Here is a 23,331-nt window from a genome sequence, read left to right on the forward strand (position 1 = left end):
CATCTGTAATTACTCTGCTAGCCTAGATATTATCCCTGTTTCTATCAGCTCCTGCCATTGCTGTTTCTAATTTCCTTCCTACAGTGAAGTTCTATTAGACGTCTGTTCCATTCAATTAAACAGCTCTTTAGGAAGAAGAAAATAAATGATGTAGTCATTCAGAAATTGCAGCACCTACTTGTGGCAAAGCAAGTCTAAGACATTTCAGATAGAGAGGATAGTGGTTAAAATGTCATTAGTTCAGTGGAAACTGAAAAAGGAAAAGCAGCCCCCAAAATGTGCAACCCACTTCATAAAAAACATGCCCAATTCTGCTTATTATAATAGGACTTGGCAACTGTGGCTATTGTCTCCCTAATACAGCTAACCTGAGAGACCCCCCCTCAATTCCAGACTATATGTCCACATAAAGAGAATTTTAGGTATTTCTATGGAAATAAAGCCAAACTCATTTGCTGAAAATGTGTAAGCTCTGGAAGTTTATATTATCAAAAGTAATAGAACAGCATAAAAAACCATAGGGAAAAAAAAAAAAAAAAAAAAACAGTCTAGCACATTCTATTACCAAGAAATATTCTATTAATTAAAGTATTTGTATCTAGAACTTTACAATAACAAAAACTAGAAAAATACATGTATTAAAAAAACTACAGCATATTTTGGCAGCAAAATGTTTGTTGTATTTATGTATTTATTTACTTATTTAAAGCCATTTTAAAAGGGAATTTGGCATCTGTCCTGTAAGGGACATAGTCTCTCACCTGGCTGTGTAAAGAGCTGGCTGTTCACAACAGCAATGAGGGACTGCAGCCGCTGTTTGACAAGCCTATCAGCCGGCAGGCTCTGCAGGAATTCCTTTAGCAGTGTGCTGGGTGTCAGGAGACAAACAGGATTATAAAACTGATACTGGTTTGAACTGGTTAGAAAACTGATATTGTGCTTGAAAGGGCAGCAGTTCTGGAGCTCTGCGTAGAACAGCTTACCCCAGAGCTCTGCAGCCCTGTCCTTGAAAAGACACCATATAGTAAAGTGAGGGGCCGTGTGGTTTTTAATTATAATGAAACCACTTAAGTCATTCAGAGCTTACCTGAGTGAAAACCACAAGGCCCCTCACTTTACTATATGGTGTCTTATTTGTCACATCAAATTATCAATGAGTAAATAATTATTTGCTTAATGAGGAAAAAAATGATTTCCCAGATCTCTTCTCATTGATAATTTGATGTGACATTTAAAACCTGCTAGTTTGTGGCTACAGATCCATGGCTTGAATAGTCCCTAAGTCTGAGGTGGAATCTTAAGAGTCATAAAAACAGATTGCAAATTCTCTCTAGTGCTGTATTGAGTAAGCTTGGATGGCACGAATGAAAGAAAGAGCAAGCATAGAGGCTAAGAGCGTCTGCAGTTCTCAGTTCAGTCACTGAGTAGAGAGAGCAGCGATGAGTGTGCTTCTGTCAACATAAGGAAGGACCAGCCTGCCACAGAATGCAATATATTGTAATGAGTGATTACAAAAATAATAAAACTTAAACCTGGAGTTTTCCAAAACAAATAGAGCTTTGTCTGCACAAAAACACTCCTTCTATTAACTCCTGCGCAGGCTGTTGACCCGGGATGCAATGGGGCTAGTGCAGCCAACACGGTCTGAGGGGTGCAGCAGTCACGGAGGAGGTGTCCTCTTTGTCCGCACTGCCAGCAGCGTGGGGTGTCGGGCTTCCTCAGCGCAGGCAGAGCGCCTTCAGTCAGCGGCTTGTGGTGCAGGACCATGGGGGCCTGGATGCCGCAAATACTGAGGCAGGGCAGCTAATGGGCGACATGGAGGGAAGCGGCTGTTGTTCCTTCAGGACGACCTCCACGAGTTTGGCCTAGGTCAGCGCAGCATCGAGCATCAGGGGATCGGCAAGGCGGACATGGTGGCAGACAGCGTCGGCGATGAGGCCAAAGAGGAAGGTGTCAAATTTTGGACTCCCAGGACGTTTTTCCATTGTAGCGAACCGTTTTTAGCTCTCTGTGGCTTGCCGTAGGTGTGACGCAACATGGGGGTTGGGCCTGCTTTGTAGGCTGTGGTGCCAGGATCTGTGTGGCAGCCCATGCAGCCTGGGCCCAGGCAGTTTCATGTCCTATTTCCCTGGTACAGTATTGAGACTGTACAACAATGCTTACAGTATGTGTGTTAGTGGGGAAGGATAGATAAGCCTCGACATAGGCCATGGGAAAATGGGATATTGTGTTATCTACACATTTCAAATGTCTATTCAGCCTGAAAGCAATGTACAGTTCGACAACGATGAGTCGTTGCCAAAACCAGGTTGAATAGTAGTTGTATTCATGTTGATCCAGATCGCAACTAGATTTCACCTGTTGGGTTATTTCCATTACATGGAATAAATTAGTGCTGCTTATTCTTTATTTTTGTTTCCTGATACGAGGACACATATCTTTACTTATGTTTATATATCAATAAAAATTAACAAACAGCACATCTCATCATGCATTATAGCAAGAGGCAGCGGGGCTGCAGCTCTATGTAGCTACCGGCACAGGGATGGAACTTGTTGCGTGGTATCTCTGATGATGTGCTTGTCTGTTTTTCAAGGTTTTTCTATACTGTAGGACAATACAGAAAGTACTTGTCGCTTTTTGTCACTGCATTCATAATAATACAAATACAAGTGCCATTAAGGGCTGTCCTCCCCCGAACTTTAGTTTTAAACTCAGTACATCAATATTACGTAGGCTACACTTGGGCAACACTACTTGTTTTTAATTGATAAAATATCAATTGGCAATACTGTAAGGAAGTGAAAGGTTGATAAAAAATAATTACTTATTTCTGTGTCCTGGTTTGTAAAAAATAAGTAATGATTAGGCCTACTTATTTCTGTTTCACAGTTCTCCAGAAAATAAGGAATGGTTACTTATTTCTGTTTCCTGGTTCTCAAAAAAAAGGAATGGTTACTTATTTCTGTTTCCCTGTTTTTAAGACATTTATAAGAAGCATAACTGTTATTTACAGGTTCAAGTGTAAGTTAAGTGTAATTTACCCCTGCCCCCCTTCCCACAGGTGCGTAACGAAAGTATGCCACTGATAAAAAGTAACACACAGTACATGCCATTACTTTACCCATGGATAAAAAACTGTGACAATTGTTTACCATCCCACACAGAAATCACTCAAGAACTGTGAATTCCAATGCAGACCCTGATCACTGAAAAACTGAAAACAGTTACAAGAAATAAGTATCCATTTTTAATGTATTAAGAAACTGTGAAAACAAATACAAATATGTAATCATTACTTATTTTGAGAAATCAGAAATAAGTAACCATTACTTATTTTTTGAAAAATAAAATAAGGAATCAACTTCACAGAGGTCAATTACCCACCATCCCATACTTAACACTAAAGATCACTAAACAAGTCACTAATGATACAATGTAAAAGGTAGAGTGAAAAGGTACCAACTCGTTCTGTAATTTATAGCTTTTTATTCCAACAATCAGGGTAATCACATGATCTACTCGCAGAAGAATCACTTGGCTTTATTTTATTAAGTAGCTCTTGTATGTGTATCGAATTAATGTTGCGCAGGTGGTGGAGTGACCTCAAAACTGTTTCCAGGGGACTGTAATGATGAAATATATGCTGGGTTCAGGTCATGTGGGAAGGATGGTAAATACGAGCTCCCGACTTGAATAAATCTTTCACTTCCACTTCCAGGTCGTAAGTACTACTCATGAACTCGGACTTTGGAGATATTCCCCGATTTCTCCCACTTCAAGAATTCTGACATCACGAATGTGTAAATATAAGCAAACAACACAATACATGGCATCCAGTTCGATTGTAAAGTGTAATAAAACACAAAATCATGTATGTATTCAATCATTTTTGCCTCCTTAAGTACCATGAATGTTCATATAATGTTTTTCAACTGCTTTTGTCACAAAGTGTCATTAGACATAACTCAACCGCCACAATACCACTACCTTTATGACATTAAAGACCATACATTTTGGTAAGTTTTTGATACTTTCTGTTTTTCAGTGTATCTGAATTGTGTGTGTATGTTGTAACTGTGAATAATCTGAAGATAATTATTAGGAGCACAAAACAAAGTTTGAAGAAAATCTCAATTGTGGAGTCTGAATGGGCTCTCAGGTTGTTGCTCTGACCAAGTAAGTGGTTTCTACCTTAATATCCACATGATGTGAATGCAGAGATAGACCACTTGCACAGACTCTGAAGATGTAAACCGTGCTTTTCCGGGGAGGACTGGTCGGCGTTTTTCTCTTGTTTGTCATTAAAAGAAAAAACTTCCTGACTGGTAAAGTAATGATGACCTAATAGGCTATGATGATGGCAAATACAAAATGTGCAAGCAGGGTGCAAAACAGGGTCCAGCACCCTAACTGGTAATGCAGGGGACTAAACAATGCCCTGAAAGTGAAGCAATAAATAAGTCTATACTGGGCTGACTAGAGCAGGATCCTCCTGGGTTCACTATAAATTAATACTGTAATGACACTGGATATCAGTCATTAACACTGCAGACTGAGGCAGACAGGATTGAGGTGTGTGTTCCTGCCCATCCCATAGAGTAGTGGGCAGTAGTGGTTAGGGCTCTGGGCTCTTGTAGGTTCAATCCCAGGTCGGGGCACTGCTGTTGTACCCTTGCTGTTGTATCTTGTAGCAATTGTAAGTCACCCTTGTCTGCTAAGAAATAGAGTAATAATCATCTGTACTGAGGAGAATCATCTGACTGTGGCAGACATGACAAATCTCTAGTATTTCCACTAACTGTTAGCCATCTTGGGGTATTTCCACTAACTATTAGCCATCTTGGGGGATAAAAATACAGCCTGGTGAGAAAGGTCTTATTCAAGGGTAACATAAAACAAAAAGATGAACTCCAGAAGACAGTTCCTAATAAGACCCTGTATTGGTAGAGTAAACAGCTAAACCACAGCACAGACATCACTGCAGCTGTAACATTCTTTCCAAATATAAATGTGCTATTTTGGTTTATTGCTTTGTTGAGCACTTTGTTCAAACACAGTCACAAGGAAGTGTGAATAATACAATGTTTGACGTGGATTGTGAAAAGCCCTGTTAAATTCACCTTAACTTCAATGGGTATTAAAACTCTCCTTGTCATTGTCATGCTGTGCTGCTGTGCTCCTGTACCAGGGAATGAGCTAAATTGCAGAAATCATGTTGTGTAATTCATTGAAACACTTTCCGGTTTCATTACAGTTCTACAAATACAAAAAAAGACATGACCACTTGCTCCTCTTCACTCTGCTATTTTGTGTTCCTAGGGATGATCAGGGCAAGAGAAGCAAGGATCAAGTACAGTGCTGGAGGCAACACAATGTACTGGGTTATGAGACAGGGTGCAGATAATACCCACTGGAAATAAACTGTGCCTGGTACTTACATATGATGAGCCTGGTACTTACAAATGAGCAAATTATACTCAGTTCAGAATGCAGAGCATGATGATTATTTAAAGAGTCATAAACTCAGTTTGATAATAAGAACACTCTCTTCAGCCACAGTGTGAGTGTGGACAGTTAATTATCTTGTTCACACCAAAACCAGTCATTTCACCATCACTCAAGTGAGTAATCATAATATGAAAGATATGAGACCCCTCTAATTCATATTATAGCTGAGAGAGCGCTCTGGCAAGGTCTATTTGTTTGGTCTGGAGCTGTAGAAACTAATGCCACAGTTCCACTGGCTTAAGCGTCCGTGCCATGCTATGGCCTCAAACTAGTGCCATAAGTAATGAATTCAAAATAAAAAATATTGTAAACAAAAAAATAAAGTTGAGACACATTTGATGTTGAGATCAAAAATAAAACAATCGAAACAAAATGTATAGAATTGTAAACAAAAATAATTATATCAAAAGCAATTAAAAAAAAAAAAATGAAAGGAAATGTTAAAGTGAGAGCACTGGAGTCCCTGTCTATGGTTGCGATGTTGCAATCCTTGCTTACATGCTCCATATAGCACTGAAACAAAATGCAGGATTCACCTGCTATGTGCAGAGTACAATTTTTAATATCATGTTCATACAGTGCATCCGGAAAGTATTCACAGCACTTCACTTTTTTTTTTTTTTCCTCAAAATTCTACAAACAATACCCCATAATGACAATGTGAAAGAAGTTTGTTTGAAATCATTGCAAATTTATTAAGAATAAAAAACAAAAAAAGCACATATACATAAGTATTCAGTCTTTGCTCAATACTTTGTTGAAGCACCTTTGGCACCAATTACAGCCTCAAGTCTTTTTGAGTATGATGCTACATGCTTGGCACACCTATTTATGGGCAGTTCCTCCCATTCTTCTTTGCAGGACCTCTCAAGCTCCATCAGGTTGGATGTGGAGCGTCGGTGCACAGCCATTTTCAGATCTCTCCAGAGATGTTCAATCGGGTTCAAGTCTGGGCTCTGGCTGGGCCACTCAAGGACATTCACAGAGTTGTCCTTTAGCCACTCCTTTGTTATCTTGGCTGTGTGCTTAGAGTCGTTGTCCTGTTGGAAGATGAACCTTCACCCCAGTCTGAGGTCCAGAGTGCTCTGGAGTAGGGTTTCATCAAAGATGTCTCTGTACATTGCTGCATTCATCTTTCCCTCGATCCTGACTAGTCTCCCAGTTCCTGCCGCTGAAAAACATCCCCACTGCATGATGCTGCCACCACCATGCTTCACTGAAGGGGTGGTATTAGCCAGGTGATGAGTTTCCTCCAGACATGACGCTTGCCATTCAGGCCAAAGAGCTCAATCTTTGTTTCATCAGACCAGAGAATTTTGTTTCTCATGTTTTGTCATTCAGGTGTCTTTTGGCAAACTCCAGGCGTGTTGTCATGTGCCTTTTACTGAGGAGTGGCTTCCGTCTGGCCACTCTATCATACAGGCCTGATTGGTGGAGTGCTGCAGAAATGGTTGTTCTTCTGAAAGGTTCTCCTCTCTCCACAGAGACATGCTGGAGCATCGAGTTCTTGGTCACCTCCCTGACTAAGGCCCTTCTCCCCCGATCACTCAGTTTGGCCAGACGGCCAGCTCTAGGAAGAGTCCTGGTGGTTCCAAACTTCTTCCATTTACTGATGATGGAGGCCACTGTGCTCATTGGGACCTTCAATGCTGCAGGTTTTTTTCTGTACCCTTCCCCAGATCTGTGCCTCGATACAATCCTGTCTCTGTGCGCTGTGAATACTTTCCGGATGCACTGTATTCATTTAACCTGCATGAGCACTTTAATTCAGCTCCTCAGATAACACAGTGCCATGGAGCTCACATCATTTAGCAAGAGGCAAATGGAGGGACATCATATTCATTAAGAGCATGTGATGTCCCAGTTTATGTTTAGGTAAGAAACACACACGCATACATACATAGATACATAAAAAATGTATGGCACCATTGATAAAGATGAGAATAAAGGCTGTATAAAATAAACACATGTAATATGTAGAAAACGATTCTCTATAACTTGAATTAAAAACATGCTTTGTTTATAATTAAATTCTGAAGCCATGTAATTGCACCCACTCAGTCTATGGGTCACTCACTGGTGAAGTCAAAGATGTGTTGCAGAGTGGTGACTGTCAGACCAGCCCACCCTGCTCACTGATTGGGTTAGGAAGAACTGTCACTCAGACGTAGTGGACCAATGGAAAGCCATGACATACGCCTCCCTCTAAGTCCCGCCCTTACATAAACTGGGACATCACATGCTCTTAATGAATATGATGTCCCTCCATTTGCCTCTTGCATGACAAAACAGTGCCAAAACTTGTAAACGAAAAAAAAAAAAAAAAAGCGAAAGCAAAGAAACTAGTGGCGAAAGCGAGGCTCGCAACCAAAGACAGGGACTCCAGTGCTCTCGCTTTAACATTATTTCCTTTCAATGTTTTATTTTTCGCTTTTGATATTATTATTTTTGTTTACAATTCTATATAAAACAATTCTATTTTGTTTTCAATTGTTTTATTTTTGATCTCAACATCAATTTTTTCTCAACTTTTTTGTTTTGTTTACAATAGTTTTAATTTTAAATTCATTACTTTTTGTAAAACCAGGCCGTTGTGAAGTCCATCCCCTGTTGTGGGAGGAGCAGAGCGATTGTGGGTTTGGTTTGTGTTTTGTTTTAAAAACAAAGACATAAAGCAACACTATGAGCGATAGAGCTGATGTGGAAAATACTTTTTTGTCTATTTTATTCTTTCTGCTTTACATGATTGTAAACAGCGTAATAAATATATGTTTCTGTTAAGAGATATTAGAAATAGCTAAACATGTATAGACAATGTGTATAGAATTATATTCAGACAAGCATTACATTACCGTAAGAAAACGTTTCCATGTACAATAAAATAAATATTTGCAATTTATTATTATTATTGTAATCATCATCAAGATATGTGCTAGTAGATGTGCATTATAAATGGCACAACTTGACTCCCTTACTTATTATTACAGATTTGTAACTGAAAACGACACTTTTATTTTTAATTTACTTAGCAGACCTTAACCAAGGCAAGTTACAGTTGAAACAAAATGCACATGTTTCACAATGATAAATCATACAGTAATAGCAGCTACAATATAGCAGGTTATAATTTAACTAAAGTGTACACGTTTAATTCATGGCGTTTATGGACTTATGGACGCATTTATTAAACCAGTCCTTAATGTTTTAGAGGGAAACCCAGATCTGCTGTATTTATTCATTCAATAATTTAACTTGTAAATGGACACACATTAACTGAATTGTGTTCGCCTTCATACTGATTGTCTCTGCAGGGCTCTTAAGTTATACAACAGACCTGCACACCACTCACAAAATGAAACACCGTCTAGTTGTTCATAAAATATTAATAAAATTGGCTGCTACCAATCCGATTTTTATCCTTCAGTTTATTTTTAACTAGTCAGGGTACTGCCAGTGGAAACACCTGTTTAAGTGTCCAGGGCCGGTGGAAACGGGGCATAAGTCCTGCAAGCAAAGTAGTACTGCAGTCTTTATCTGGGATGCCTAGAGCAGTACATAGTGTCTGCACATCAGCTTGCCCTTAAAACTGTTGAGAAAAACCTGACTGTCTAACCTACATAGCTCTCATTACAATCAGGACTATGATAAGATGCATCTTCTAGACTCCAAATGGAGAGAGGGCTACCTTGGAAGGAGAGCAATGGGAAGAGAATCCTGAGGCTTGAGGATTCTGATTTTGAGATCAAGATCTAAAATAAGCCTAATTTCAAATGAGAACAAGGAATAGGAGGAGGAACAGATGGAGGGGTGGGGGGAAGGAAAAGAAATGAGGATGGTAAACTCACCTGAGGAACTGGCTGTCCAGGATCATAGATAAGTCCTTCAAAATGGTGGGCACATACCTAAGCGCGTATCCCTGCCAAGAACATAGAGAACAATGTCAACAAACTACGAGCTCACTGTCATGGTATTGCATGTTAATATCAGTGCTAAATTTAAGAGTCCTGCAATATTAAAGAGAGCATCCTAACAATGTGGCATTGTACAGTTTTCCTGTAACATTTATGCATCTGGGGTACTCTCAGCCTTCTGTATGAGTAACTGCATCGGGTGTCTAGTCTTAGTGTTGTATGTCACACATAATAATCTCAGCCAAGGCTGTTCATTTAAATACATGGCTTATGCTACGGGAACAGGAGCAATCAAAACTGAGAAGTGACCCTTCACTTCACCAGAGCTGTCTCCAGCCCTACAGTTATACTTCAATTCCATACCTAACTGAGTTCCATAGTTCCAGTTTAAATTATGATCAGATAAGGGAACATGAAGCATGGCTTTACACACAGGACAGTGGCAGTGTGGAGCCACTGCCCAAACCTGTAGCTGTGGTAATAATTCATAGGCACATGGGGTTGATGACCTTCTTCTTTACAATTAAATCATAGCAGCTTTTCCTCAGGGGATCCTCAGTGAATACATAAGAACAACAGAGGGGACACTCTGAAATAATTACATACAAGGCTCAGAAGTGCTGATAAGTAATGCACAGCAATATCTGGAATATCACAGTCATGTTTCTGTACTAGTAAGAGTGTGTTCAGACACAGATTTCCTCCCACATAATCCTATACTCACAGATCAGCCAGCTCACTCTGTGCTATAATAACACATTCTGTCCACTTACCCAAACATATTCCACTTTGTTATTGTAAAATTACAATTAAAATCCACTTTCCTTAAATGTATTCATATTGATAAAATGAAGACTCTGGACAAAAGTCTTCCCTCCATCTGGAAGAATTAAAAAAAAAAAAAAAAGGGGGAACAAGTTCTTGTTCTGTAATTCCCCTTGGATATTTTCAGTACATTTAGAGGCCTTCTGTAAATCTTTGATCTGTCTGTTTTGCTTTGGGTTTATGTAACATATTGTGGTTTCAGTGTCCTTGCTAGAACTGAGAAAAAAAATGATTCAACTACCATGATGTTTTGAACAAAAAAGCATGTTGATGTTATTTATACCAATCATAACCCTACTCCATCTGTGCTAGTTTTATTTGTAGGCACAGGGCCGGCCTGACTAGGCAGTCACCTAGGTCCCCTAAAATATTATAATAATACAAAATCCACAATATGCCGGGGGAGAGAAAGAGATGGCATATTTTAAAAGAGCATACCCGCCGGGTGCAGAAAAGAGGAAGAGGAGACAAGAGGATGAGAAGGTGCAAGGTAGCGATATGTACTTAAAAGACAGTGGTGTAGCCAGGAATTCCTGGAGGGGATCACAATTAGGCAAAACGGAACGAGTAATTCTCGGCGGTGGGTCTGGGGGTCTCCCCCAAAACAAATCTGGAAATGAAGTACCTGAAATGCGCGAGTCGAAAGACTTAAAATCTCTATGAAATCCATGAAACAGGCAGATATGGGACAAATACAGTGAAAAATCAAATATCAACCGAAATTATGCAGACACACTAGAACATAAGAAAATTCACGAATGAGAGGACGCCATTCGACCCATCGTGCTTGTTTGCTGCCCATTAATAACTGAGTGATCCAAGGATCCTATTCAGTCTATTTTTAAATGTTCACAAACTTTCAGCTTCTACCACATTGCTGGGGAGTTTGTTTCAGATTGTGAAGACTCTGTGTAAATCTAGATGAGGTTCTGGTGCTTGTCAATCACAGATATATTTTGGTGGAGCTCTGTAATTGAAATGGGTGAGGATGCTCAACTTTCGATTTGTGCTGCTGATAGTAATATGCAGCCTTCATTGGAAATCATCTGTTTCTCCTGCTAATGTAGGAGTGTCTAGGTGAATGCAAGTCTCCTGTTGTGACATCTAAATCTCCATAAATTAGCTTGAGGTCCTTATTTATGTACAGGTGCGATAGTCTTTCTTCTGTCATAGTGGAGCACAAATATGTTTTGAGTAGTTTTAGCACACTGAACATAACTTGTAATATGAGCACATTAAGTGACATAAACCTTAGTGTTATTTCTGCTATTTAAACAATCATCTGATTGGCCTAGCGGGTACAACAGTACTGGGGTGCTCTGAGCACCTGAGGTGTATGTGGAGACCTCTGTTTGCACTTCTTTTTTTCAAATATGCTATGGCCCTGAGGGGGCGGGGCATTGCACTGTAAATCCCCCTCCTCCAAAAAATGCCACTGGATATAGATGTATATTGCTAAGGAGTTTATGAAGAGAATATCAGCAAAACTTTAACGGTGTTATTCTGTGTATTGCAAAATACAAAGTAGTGGGACTTTAAAATATCATAACTTTGTGAGGAATTAACATATTTTAACACATTATATATAAAGCAATAAACCAGCTCAATCAGATGAAGTAATCTCATTTGGTTATGTGAGATTTGTAGTGGAGGGTCACATCACTTTGATATCTAGCCTACTGTCAGTTGCCATCCAAATTATGATTAGCTAGTAGTTACGTACTACAATTATCACCTAATTATTGTTGATAGTGTTGTATTTATTTTAGTTTTTTTAATGTACATTGTGCAATATAGTATTTTCACAACAGTATTTTTAGTGTGGGTGTTTTTATTTAAACTTTATTAGTTATTCCTGTTATTTCACTGGTACACTATTTATATTTGTATGTATTACTAAATCTATTTCTTCAACATGTACAGTGTATGTTAATTTAAAACATGCGTCTCCTTTAGTTTTACCTTAAAAAAAAAAACTCGGCCAGCCCTGTGTAGGTAGTTCAAAATGTTGGTGCTTCTAGTATTCTCTTTGAAAAGACTGAAGTGCTAGCGAGAGAGAAAATAGAGAATTAAATAAAAACAAGGTTCTTCCCAACAATTCTTGAAGGTAAGTGCAAATGCCCAGTTCACCTGTTGTGAGTGGAGAAGAATGTATCACTCCTGTTCTTCAGTTGTAAGTAACTTGATGAAAATGCGACCAAAAGCAGTAGTGTGGGTCAATGTGGCACTGGCAGTGAGAGGCAACCACCAGTAACCACAGCTATGCCACTCCATTTTAAATTGAGGGGGGAAGGACTTACCAAACCCCTCTCATTCTCCCCATGCAGGTCTGGCAGACAGTCCCAGATGCACACAGTTGTAAGTAACTTGATGAAAATGTGACTAAAAGCAGTAGTGTGGGTCAATGTGGCACTGGCAGTGAGATGCAACCACCAGTAACCACAGCTATGCCACTCCATTTTAAATTGAGGGGGGAGGGACTTACCAAACCCTTCTCATTCTCCCCATGCAGGTCTGGCAGACAGTCCCAGATGCACACAGCACCAACACCAATTCACACTTATAAAACAGATTATACACAATCCACAAATCCACAAAATTAGTTTAGGTTTTATTAGTTTTAAGGTAAACAGTGAGTGGCATAGTCGTGGTTACTGGTGATTGCCTCTTGCTGCCAGTGCCACACTAGCTTGCCTTAATTGTAGATACAACAGTCCAGTTGTGTTGGTTAAGAATAACTAGATTGAAGGAAAGGTGACCTAGTTAAGGAATTTGGAGGTGGAGTCAGTGAGGTGTCAATTGGTGTCTGGAAGCTAAAACAAAGGTACTTAAGCAGCTGTTGAGAAACAAAGTGGACAAACTGGTTTAGAAGTTGCCAAAGTCAGATATGGGACAAAGCTGTGCTGTTTCTTGGTAACAAAAAAAACTGAACAGTTGAATTGGGGAACAAAAACAAAGAGACAGTGTTTAGGGCACCAACCACTTGCTATATTTAGAAACCTGTAGCCACTACAGTCAGGTTTGCAGAATGAGTGCCTTGAGTTCATCCAGAAAGATTTAATCTTGAGGCTCAGCTTGCTGATCTGCGCTGTATTAGTGAAATGGAAAAATTGGTCAATCAGCTGATTGTGTGCACATTAAAACCTAGGAAGGTAGAGCCCTTAGAACAGGAAAGTTCAGAGAACTGCTGGGTTATAGTAGGTCGTAATGGCAGAAAAGGATGTGCACACCCCTTAGAGACAACCCAAGAACTAGAAATGCCCAACATGTTCCAACTGCTGGACACCAAGTTGGACAGTGACAGCTGTCACTGGGGTAATGGGATGGCAGTTGAGCACCATGGCGCCCACTCCACCCCAGAACAGGGAGTAGGAAACTTTATTCTTAGAGGCGTAGATCACACAGTGTGTTCTAGCGATAAGGAGTCCCACATGGTATCTTGCCTGCCTGGTGCTCAGGTTGCAGATCTCCCTAAACTAGTAGACTGGTTACTGGTCAAAGTCAGGGGGGATCCACTGGTCATGGTCCACATTGGAACCAATGACCTAGGAAAGGGTAGGCCAGATGTTCTGCAAGACAAAGTTATAGAGTTGGCCTTAATGGTTTAATAGAGTTATGCAAACAAATATATTTTTTCAATACTATAAAAGCAAGAGGTCAATAAAGGAGGAAGTGAAACGACTAAAAATGGAAATATCTTAGAAAATAGCAAATGTAGCAAATGTTCTAAATGAGAATTTTACAGAGGTGTTTACAAAAGAAAAAAGAAATAACATGCCACAGGTTAACAATCAGTCCAGTCAAATCCTGGGAGATCAGTATAAATGAGGAGGAGGTACTAAAGGGACTAGCAGAATTAAAAACAAACAACAAATCACCTGGGCCAGATGGTATATTTCCAACAGTACTCAAAGAAATGAGGGAAATTATTTATAGGTCTCTAACTAAAATATTCCAAATGACACTTAGAACAGGGGATGTGCCAACTGACTGAAAAAGTGCTAATGTCATATCAATCAACAAGAAAGGGGACAAAATTGATCCAGGAAATTACAAACCAATCAGTCTCATCTGTATTACTATTAAAATTTTTGAACAATTGATTAAGTAGAAAATAGAGGAGCATCTTAATGAAAACCATATTCTTGGAGATAGTCAACATTGGTTTAGATGAGGCAGATCATGTCTTACTAATTTATTAGAGTTTTTGAACATGCAACTGCAGTTCATATGAAAGCTTATTATTGTTACTTAATTTCTTAGCAGACACTCTTATCCAGGGTGACTTACAATTGTTACAGTATATGACATTATTTTTACATTTTACCAATTTATACAGCTGGGCATTTTCTGGAGAAATCTAGGTAAAGTACCTTGCTCAACGGTACATCAGAAGTGTCCCCAACCTGGGATTGAACCCAGTTTTTTTAACATGCAACTGCAGCTGTAGATCACATGAAAGTATATGATATGATATACTTAGATTTTCAGAAAGCTTTTGATAAGGTTCCACACCAAAGACTGATCCTCAAATTGGAAGCTGTAGACATTCAGGGTAATGTAAGTAGATGGATTATGAACTGGTTGATGTATAGGAAACAGAGGGTGTCAATTAGAGGAGTTGCTTCGAGGTTGTTATTGGAGTTCCACAGGGATAAGTATTTGGGCCTGTGCTTATTCTAAACTATATTAATGATCTGAAATGTGGGATAGTTAGCAAACTTGTCAAATTTGCAGATGATACTAAAATAGGTGGTTCAGCAGATTCAATCTCGGCAGCACAGGTTATTCAAAGGGACTCAGATAATATTCAGGTTTGGTCTTACACCTGGCAGATGAAATTCAATGTGGACAAGTGCAAGGTATTACATGCAGGTAATAAAAATTTCAACTATAATTACACTATGGGAGGAATAGAACTAGATGAAGTAACACATGAGAAAGACCTATGAGTCTATGTGGACTCCTCACTTTCCCCATCCAAACAATGTGGGGAAGCAATAAAAAAGTCAAACAGAATGCTAGGGTATATTGTCAAAAGTTTAGAATTTAAAACAAGGGAAGTAATGTTAAGACTGTACAATGCACTAGTTTGGGCTCATCTGGAATACTGTGTACAGTTCTGGGCTCCACACTTCAGGAAAGATATCGCTGCTCTAGAGGCAGTTCAGAGGAGAGCAACCAGACTTATTCCATGAAGGGAATGTCCTACTCGGAGAGACTGAGGGAACTGAACCTTTACATGGGGACTTAATTCAAGTCTTCAAAATCATGAAAGGCATTGACCACATCAAACCAGAGGAGCTTTTCCAGATCAGCATGGACACACGGACCTGGGGCACCCAAATGGAAATTAGGCTTCAAGGTATTCAAGGCAGAAAACAGGAGACACTTCTTCACACAGAGAGTTGTCACAATCTGGAACAAACTCCCCAGCGATGTGGCTGAAGCCAACAATTTGGGTATATTCAAAAATAGACTGGACATGATCCTTGGATCACTTAGTTATTAATAGACACCAAACGAGAATGATAGGTCAAATGGCTTCCTCTCGTTTGTAAACTTTCTTATGTTCTTAATCACTAAGGCAGGTTCTACATCCACAAGCAGCTACTAGAGGGAATGCAGTGGGATAATGGGAAACCATCTTCACATGTTTTTGTCTTGCCCATAATTGAGGAACTATTGGGAGTGTTTTTAAATCAATCACTTATGAATTTGGTATATACATACAACAAGACCCTCAGGTTATGATCACGAGTGCATTGCCAGACAATATGGAGGGTAAGGACCGGAAGTATCTCCTCCGGATCTTTCTAGCAGCAGCAAAAAAAGCTATAGCTATGAACTAATTTAAAGCCAAGCCGCCAACATACGAGATGTGGCTGAATATAGTTTGGGATGTTTGTAATGGAGAGAATTAGGCATGTGCTAAGATTACAGAGGGAAACGTTTAATCAAATTTACTTAGAATGTAAGAAAACCCTATTTATTAATTTCCTTTTTTCCTCCCTCTCTCTTGATTGTTTATTACTTATCTATTTACATCTATTGCTCACTTACTGTTACACCCGCTACCTGACAGTTCCCAGGATCTCCGCCAGAGGCTGCCCTTGCTACAGTGTTTTCCCATGATCTTCACTTCACTCACCTCATTATTGATGAATTAGTCCTTGTCTCTCGTTTCTCACCGCACCTGCTCCTAGTTCCCTACTCATCATCCCCTTGTGTATATTTAGCCCTTTATTCATCGTGAAGTCTTGTCGTCTGTATAGTCACATTTCCAAGCCTTATCTTTCATATTGTTTTCTCGTGTACCAGTCCCCTGCTTTTGTCTCTCGACCCCCGATTCTTGGATTTTCCTGACCAGCCTGTTCGCCCGATCTCTTGACCACTCGCTAGTGCCCTTGACCTGGAGTTTTGCTTTGCCCTTGTTGTTCCCATTTGTTGGCATTCGACCCCTCGCCCAACCTGACTTGTCCATTGTGCTCTGCATCTGGGTTCACCACACCCGGCGATCCCCATCCTTACACTTACTTTATCGTACCCTTTATTAGATGGAACATGTCTCTTGCAACCTGTGACGGTTTCTGTCATGCTGTAAAGAAATGTATGATGTTCAGTAAATACTGTATGTTATCTTATGCAAAACATTAACAAACAAAAGTTAAATAAAAAAATTGGGGATATCTAAAAACATATTTATTGCAGACTATTCTTCTATGCATTTGATTCTAGATAAAAGCAAATCAATACCACGCTAGAGAACCTCACTAATGACATTATTGCCAATCTTTCCTGATTAGTTGATTCAGGCCTTAGATATCTGAGCACAGTGAGAGGTATTCTAGCATACAACACTGCCAGTGTTCCATGGACATGTTACGCATACTTTACTATGTTTTCCCCTGCATCTGACTATCAGTAGCTGATCACAACCTCTCTTGTCTTTTAGCAAAAGACGAGGCACCTCCCCAACCAATTGCGGATGAGGCACTTCCCCTCCACCCCTGAGGGCCAGTGATAGCAACATGACTACACAACTTTCTGATCTTCATGCTGCTTGTTTAATAAGTTATGCTACCCGGAGAGGAGGAGATGTATTTTCTCCTATAATTCATTCTATAGGAGTTTTAGTTTTTCTAGCTATTATAGCATATAGTGCCACCAGTGTGCCATGGACATGCAATGCACAATTGTATTCTGTCGTCTCCTGCATTTTATAATCAGCAGCATCTTTGAGGGGCTAATGAGGTACCTTGACCCACACCCTAGAAGCCTGATGAGGCACTCCACCATGGAGTGCTAATAGTGCACCCTCACCCCAAGGACACATGAGTCATTGAGTCATCACCTCCCAAGGGCTGTTGATTTTCTACCCATTGATTGACATGCAATAGGAACTACAGTACAGAGAATAGCAGTAAAGCAGAGTATGCTGTGACCTGTGTAGTGTGTGCTGTGTTCTATTAACTTTATACCATGTGTTGTAAAGGGCATACTGTGTGCTGTGCAGTGTGTAATATATGCAGTGTGATTTGTTTGCTGTGTGGCATGTGTACTGTGTGCAAAAGATGCAAACTCTGGTGTGCAGTCCTGTGCTTCAGTACCTCTCAGTGGGATGTAGGGGAGATGGAGCTAGCATATTCATATTATTTCACACTTTTTGCACCTCCATGCTCCACTGCCACCAGCTCGGCAACTTTGTCCTGGCCTGCAGTCCCAGCAGAATTACAATGGGCTGTAAGAGGCCTACAAGTGCAACCTACAAGCGCAACACATTTATGGGAACTTCTGTAACAGTGTTGGGAAGAACTTTCCGAACAATATTTGATTTCCATTGTATAAAGAATACATTGAGATATTAAACTGCATACATTTAAATAAAAACTGGAAAAATTGAGGTGTTCTAAAACATTTGACCAGTACTGTAGGTAGGTGGGGGTGTTGACAGACAGGTAATGATGTATACAGACAACTGACATAGACAGGTGGAGGAGTGGACAGACAACTGGAGGAGGGCAGATACCTGTGCCAGGATGATAGAGTCCTCTCGCTCGGAGCTCATCAGAGTGCAGAGCCTTTGGAAGAATTTGTGGACCATCGCTGAGAACTGCTCTGCCCCCTTCCCCTCGTACAACCTAGCATACAGGAAAAATGTCACTCAGCACTGGCACTGCACCACACCACTACACACACAGCCTTTCATTCATGGAGACATTTTCATAACACTCATCTTCAATAATTGAACAAAGTGGTCACACAGAGGAAACCATAATTAAAACAACAATGTAGAGAACACATACACTAAAGAAAAATATTTATGAACAAGCCATATCAAACATCTCCAGAAATATTGTAATAATACAAAAATTACAAAAGCAGTGTGGAGGGCTCTGGGCTCTAGAGCAGAGGGTTGTGGGTTCAATCACAGTTGGGGGACATAGCTATTTTACCCTTGAGCAAAGTCCTTCAGTAAATTCCTCCAGTAAAAACACAGTTGTATAAATGGGTAATTGTATGTAAAAATGTTAACTATAGTAGGTTGCCCTGGATAAGGGTGTCTAAGAAATGTAATAATAAAAGAAAGCAATTTACCATGAGTTTCAGAGAATGGATAAAGGAGAACCACTGCTGGAGTAGCTGAGAAATTGCAAGTATGTGCAATTTAGTGGTTGTGTTTTTGCATGATTAAAAAACATGTGTGTTCTTGTGTATTCCTGCATGTGTGTATGTATGTCTGCTTGCGAGAATCTGCCTCTACTCCTCCCTGAGCATTGGCTGGAAATTGTTGAAATTAGTTGCTTTCACAGTAGACAGTTGAACCCCGGATCAAAAATCAGGTACTTACACATTATCATTTTCAACCCGAGACAAAACTCTGAAGCCTAGAGACTAGGGTTCAGATTTCCAACCCACGAAGCACACACCTCAGGATGAAACACATTAATGTGAATGCATACATAATGTCAGGGGGAAGGGTCACGATCTGTGTGCATTTGTAAATAAACCTGGCAAGAGCGCTGTGGTGTTAGAATTAATTCTGGGAGCTGGTCATGCTGTGGGCAGTGTTCACACAATTGTAGGCTGACATGCACAGATCCGGGTACAACAGAAGTGCATCTCAGTGCTACAAGAAAATTAAATAAAAAATACAAAAATAAAATTTTAAAGTTAAAGATTACAATCGTAATCAATCAAACACGGAGAGAAAAAACTGTCAATTTTATCAAGAGCTTGAGGAGATATTAGTTTTTGTTTTGTAATCTTTTGTATACTCCTGTGACATGTGAATTGCTACTAAAGCTAGAGAGAGTGTCAGGATTGCCAGATTATGGGGAGTCACTGGGATCCTAAGTAGTTTATTAGCAAGACAGGCTAGTTTATGTGATGTCAAAGATCTACTTTTCATCTAAATAACACTGCTAATTCAAAGTCAATAAAAATACATTGTCAGCTAAAACATGGCCTGTTCTGCAAACCGACTCGTTTAGTTGTAGAATTTGTACTTCTTCTTGAAACCCTTGCATCAGTATGAGATGAGGACAGAGTGCACAGCCTAACTGGGTGGCTGCTGCTGATGCAGCTTTCATGTGATGATCAGGCTTCACGGTCTAATATTGTTCTATTTGGAGAACCAGGAAACCAGAAATTTGAATGTATGCATCCTGAGGTTGGTTCTTACTGCAAAAACAAAGCATCCATTTGGCCATTTAATCACTGAGTCACAGTGCTACTTTCAGTCAGTTCAGGCCTCTGCTCCCCATTCCTAATTTCTGGCTAATTCAGGACAATATGTAAAATATCAAGACTATAATTGGGAATAACCTGTGAAACAATATAAATATTAATGTGTAGAAGAAAGAGTTTGTAGTGATAATTATTTAAATTAACTTAACTTAATTAAGTTTCAGTTGTTCAGTACCTGTACAGTTCAAATGAATAGGAATAAAGCAGTGTCACAGGTCAATCTAGCGGTTGGTGAGGGCTTGGTTGTCGCTCATCAGTGTTGGCAGCTGCGTATAATTTAGGTGCTTTGCACCAGGTAGTCAGATGCACCTGCTGCGCTGATGCAGACAGCAATATAATGCACCACAGCTGTGCCTCACTGAACTTTCTTTCAGGGAGATCCCAGGATCACCCAAGCCTGTGCAAAGCTGTAGAATCCTTCTTGTCCCCATGGGTTTGCCTTTCTTTAGTTTGTTTATTTTGGTAATTTGTTTCTAACTTCTCTCAGAGTTAGATGGCTCGTCCATGAGGAGGAGATCATTGTTTATTTTTTCAGGATTGTTAATGTGCTGAATAAAAGTCTGTCGACTCACTCAAACCCTCCCTCTCCCACATGAGTTTCAAACACTGCCCCTAAGGAGCATATCAATTATTATTGATTGGGTGCTATCACATTGCATATAGACTACATCTAATATGATCTATCATTAATTATTAGTTGGCAAATGTATACATTTACCATTTTCACACATTTACTGTGACCTACATTCTCTGTAAAGTGCTCTGTGGCAATTCCTTTGTCAATGGTAATATATTAAATAAAAATTGATATATTGAATATCAATTATTTAAGGTTTGTTTTTTGTTTATACCAAAATAATCAACCCCACACAAATGCATCCTAATGTGCCCTGGGAGGTAGCAGGATGTACAGCTCACAGTTGATACACCACCACACACAATAGTGTTCAATTTGGTCTTGATGATCACACACTACTATACACCAATCAGCCATAACATTATGACCATTGACAGGTGAAGTGAATAACACTGATAATCTCGTTATCATGGCACCTGTCAGTGGGTGGGATATATTAGGCATCAAGTGAACATTTTTTCATCAAAGTTGATGTGTTACAAGCAGGAAAAATGGGCAAGCATAAGGATCTGAGCGACTTCGACAAAGTCCAAATTGTGATGGCTAGACGACTGGGTCAAAAGGGCGGCCAAGGCTCATTGATGCATGTGAGGAGCGAAGGCTGGCCTGTGTGGTCCGATCCAACAGACGAGCCACTGTAGCTCAAATTGCTGAAAAAGTTAATGCTGGTTCTGATAGAAAGGTTCAGAACACACAGTGCATCACAGTTTGTTGCGTATGGGGCTGCGTAGCCGCAGACCAGTCAGGGTGCCCATGCTGACCCCTGTCCACTGCCGAAAGTGCCTACAATGGGCACGTGAGAATCAGAACTGGACCACGGAGCAATGGAGGATGGTAGCCTGCTCTGATGAATCACAAGTTCAAGGTGTTGACTTGGCCTCCAAATTCCCAAGATCTCAATCCAATCGAGCATCTGTGGGATGTGCTGGACAAACAAGTCCAATCCACCTCGCAAATTACAGGACCTAAAGGATCTGCTGCTAACGTCTTGGTGCCAGATACCACAGCACACCTTCAGAGGTCTAGTGGAGTCCATGCCTCGACGGGTCAGGGCTGTTTTGGCAGCAAAAGGGGGACCTACACAATATTAAGCAGGTGGTCATAATGTTATGGCTGATCGGTGTATAGTGTCACTACTAAATAACTGTCTTACAAAACCAACCTACATTACAAAAATTGTCACAGAACACACATTTTAGACTGCAGGACAGGGCAGATTTAATCATGTTAAACAACGAGATACATTTGACAGAGTCATAGCTTATTCACCTTGTCAGTATTTTGTGCATCAGGTGTGTATGCTGCCTACATCTGTACTGTGCCAATACAGGGTGGCAGTGACAACTGACAGTTCCACACTGGAGGGGATGAAAAATAAAAACACCAGGGGCCAGTCAGGTCACTTGCACCACAAGAGTGGACTCTCAGGTCTCTGCTCCCACTATCACCCAGGGGCATCACCTCACCTCTCCATTACAAGGCTCTTTCTTTATGGACCCTGCCAGACTTGCCACAGCATAAAGAGCAAAAATGGTGATTCATAACAGTAATTATAAAAAATAAAATAAAAACCTCCCCATACTTGGGGGCATTCACAGCTCTGTCTGAAAGTCAGACAGTGTCAGAATGCACACTTCTGAACTGCACCTTCTATGTCTGTACGCATCACATATAATTCCCATCCACTAGCCGGAAGCTACAACTATTGCTTTTGTGGAAGATTGCTCTGTCTTAAGCCTCTTCAATTATGTATTTAATTATACGTTTTCATTCAGCAGGACATCAGAATAAAACATTGTTCGTTTGTGTTTCTGAGGTCAAACATTAGCAGTCTTACACTTGTCCCTGCGCATCACTTTTACATAGCCCTGCCTTCAATGAATTGCAATGACAGACACAAAACAGCTGTGACTAAACAAGAACAATACAGAGCAACTGTCACAGTCTCCAAAATGACTGGTTTTTGTGTGCTCATTTGTAGGAGTGTAAGGAAAGTATCTGTGATTTATCTGTTCAGTACCGTCATATTAGTAACTCTTAAAATGTACAAATGTAAGCCTCACCATGGCACCATGGCACTATTGTGATATAGTGCTTACTTTGTACAGGTAATATTACGGGTCAATTGCAGTGAACATTCAGAGTAAGTAAGGAGCTGCGTACTAAGCTGCGTACTAGCTTATATGGTACTGATGATCCCCAGCTGCCTGCTCAATTGCAGTGAAAAAACATGCAGAACATTGCCGAAGACCAGCTGACCCCCTACTTAGTACAGCACTAAGCATTAAGTGCTGTTTTGTTGTTCTACCAAACAGGAACTGAAGGGGGCTCACGTCTCAGAATGAGAACATTTTATCAACCTAATACAGGTCATATCTCTTTACAACAAACTTTGAGGTGGTAATCGGATAATTTTATTGTATTGAATTTTCGATGTATCAAAAAAGAACTATTACTTGTGTCCATCAGCTGGGACTTTATTTTCATTATAGTGAGAGTTTCGTTCTAACATTATTTGACTATTACTATTCCAAAGTATGATATGCTACACATTTTTTTAAAAGATCTTGCAAGACTGAACATTCAAGTTCTTGAATTAGAATTTTGTCTCATGTGGTGTGAAATTTAATTAGAATGTTTTTTCATTGATACTGAACAAATGTTAGCAAACACTTATTTGTAGGTTAATGTATATAC

At 40.0% G+C, this 23,331-nt stretch overlaps 1 protein-coding gene across 2 annotated transcripts in view; it reads right to left on the minus strand.

Annotated features, from left to right (window-relative positions):
* Positions 1-23,331, minus strand: part of LOC136755306 (dedicator of cytokinesis protein 2) — a 435,882-nt gene that overhangs the window by 265,674 nt on the left and 146,877 nt on the right. For both annotated transcript variants that reach the window (XM_066711776.1, XM_066711775.1), the window contains exons 23-25: positions 18,277-18,388; positions 9,357-9,427; positions 762-868 (exon numbers count right to left, since the gene is read on the minus strand). In XM_066711776.1, coding sequence (XP_066567873.1) covers positions 762-868; positions 9,357-9,427; positions 18,277-18,388 — 290 coding nt within the window. The remainder of the gene's footprint in view (positions 1-761; positions 869-9,356; positions 9,428-18,276; positions 18,389-23,331) is intronic.

Source organism: Amia ocellicauda, chromosome 8, assembly GCF_036373705.1.
Source record: "Amia ocellicauda isolate fAmiCal2 chromosome 8, fAmiCal2.hap1, whole genome shotgun sequence".
Taxonomy (NCBI): Eukaryota; Metazoa; Chordata; class Actinopteri; order Amiiformes; family Amiidae; genus Amia; species Amia ocellicauda.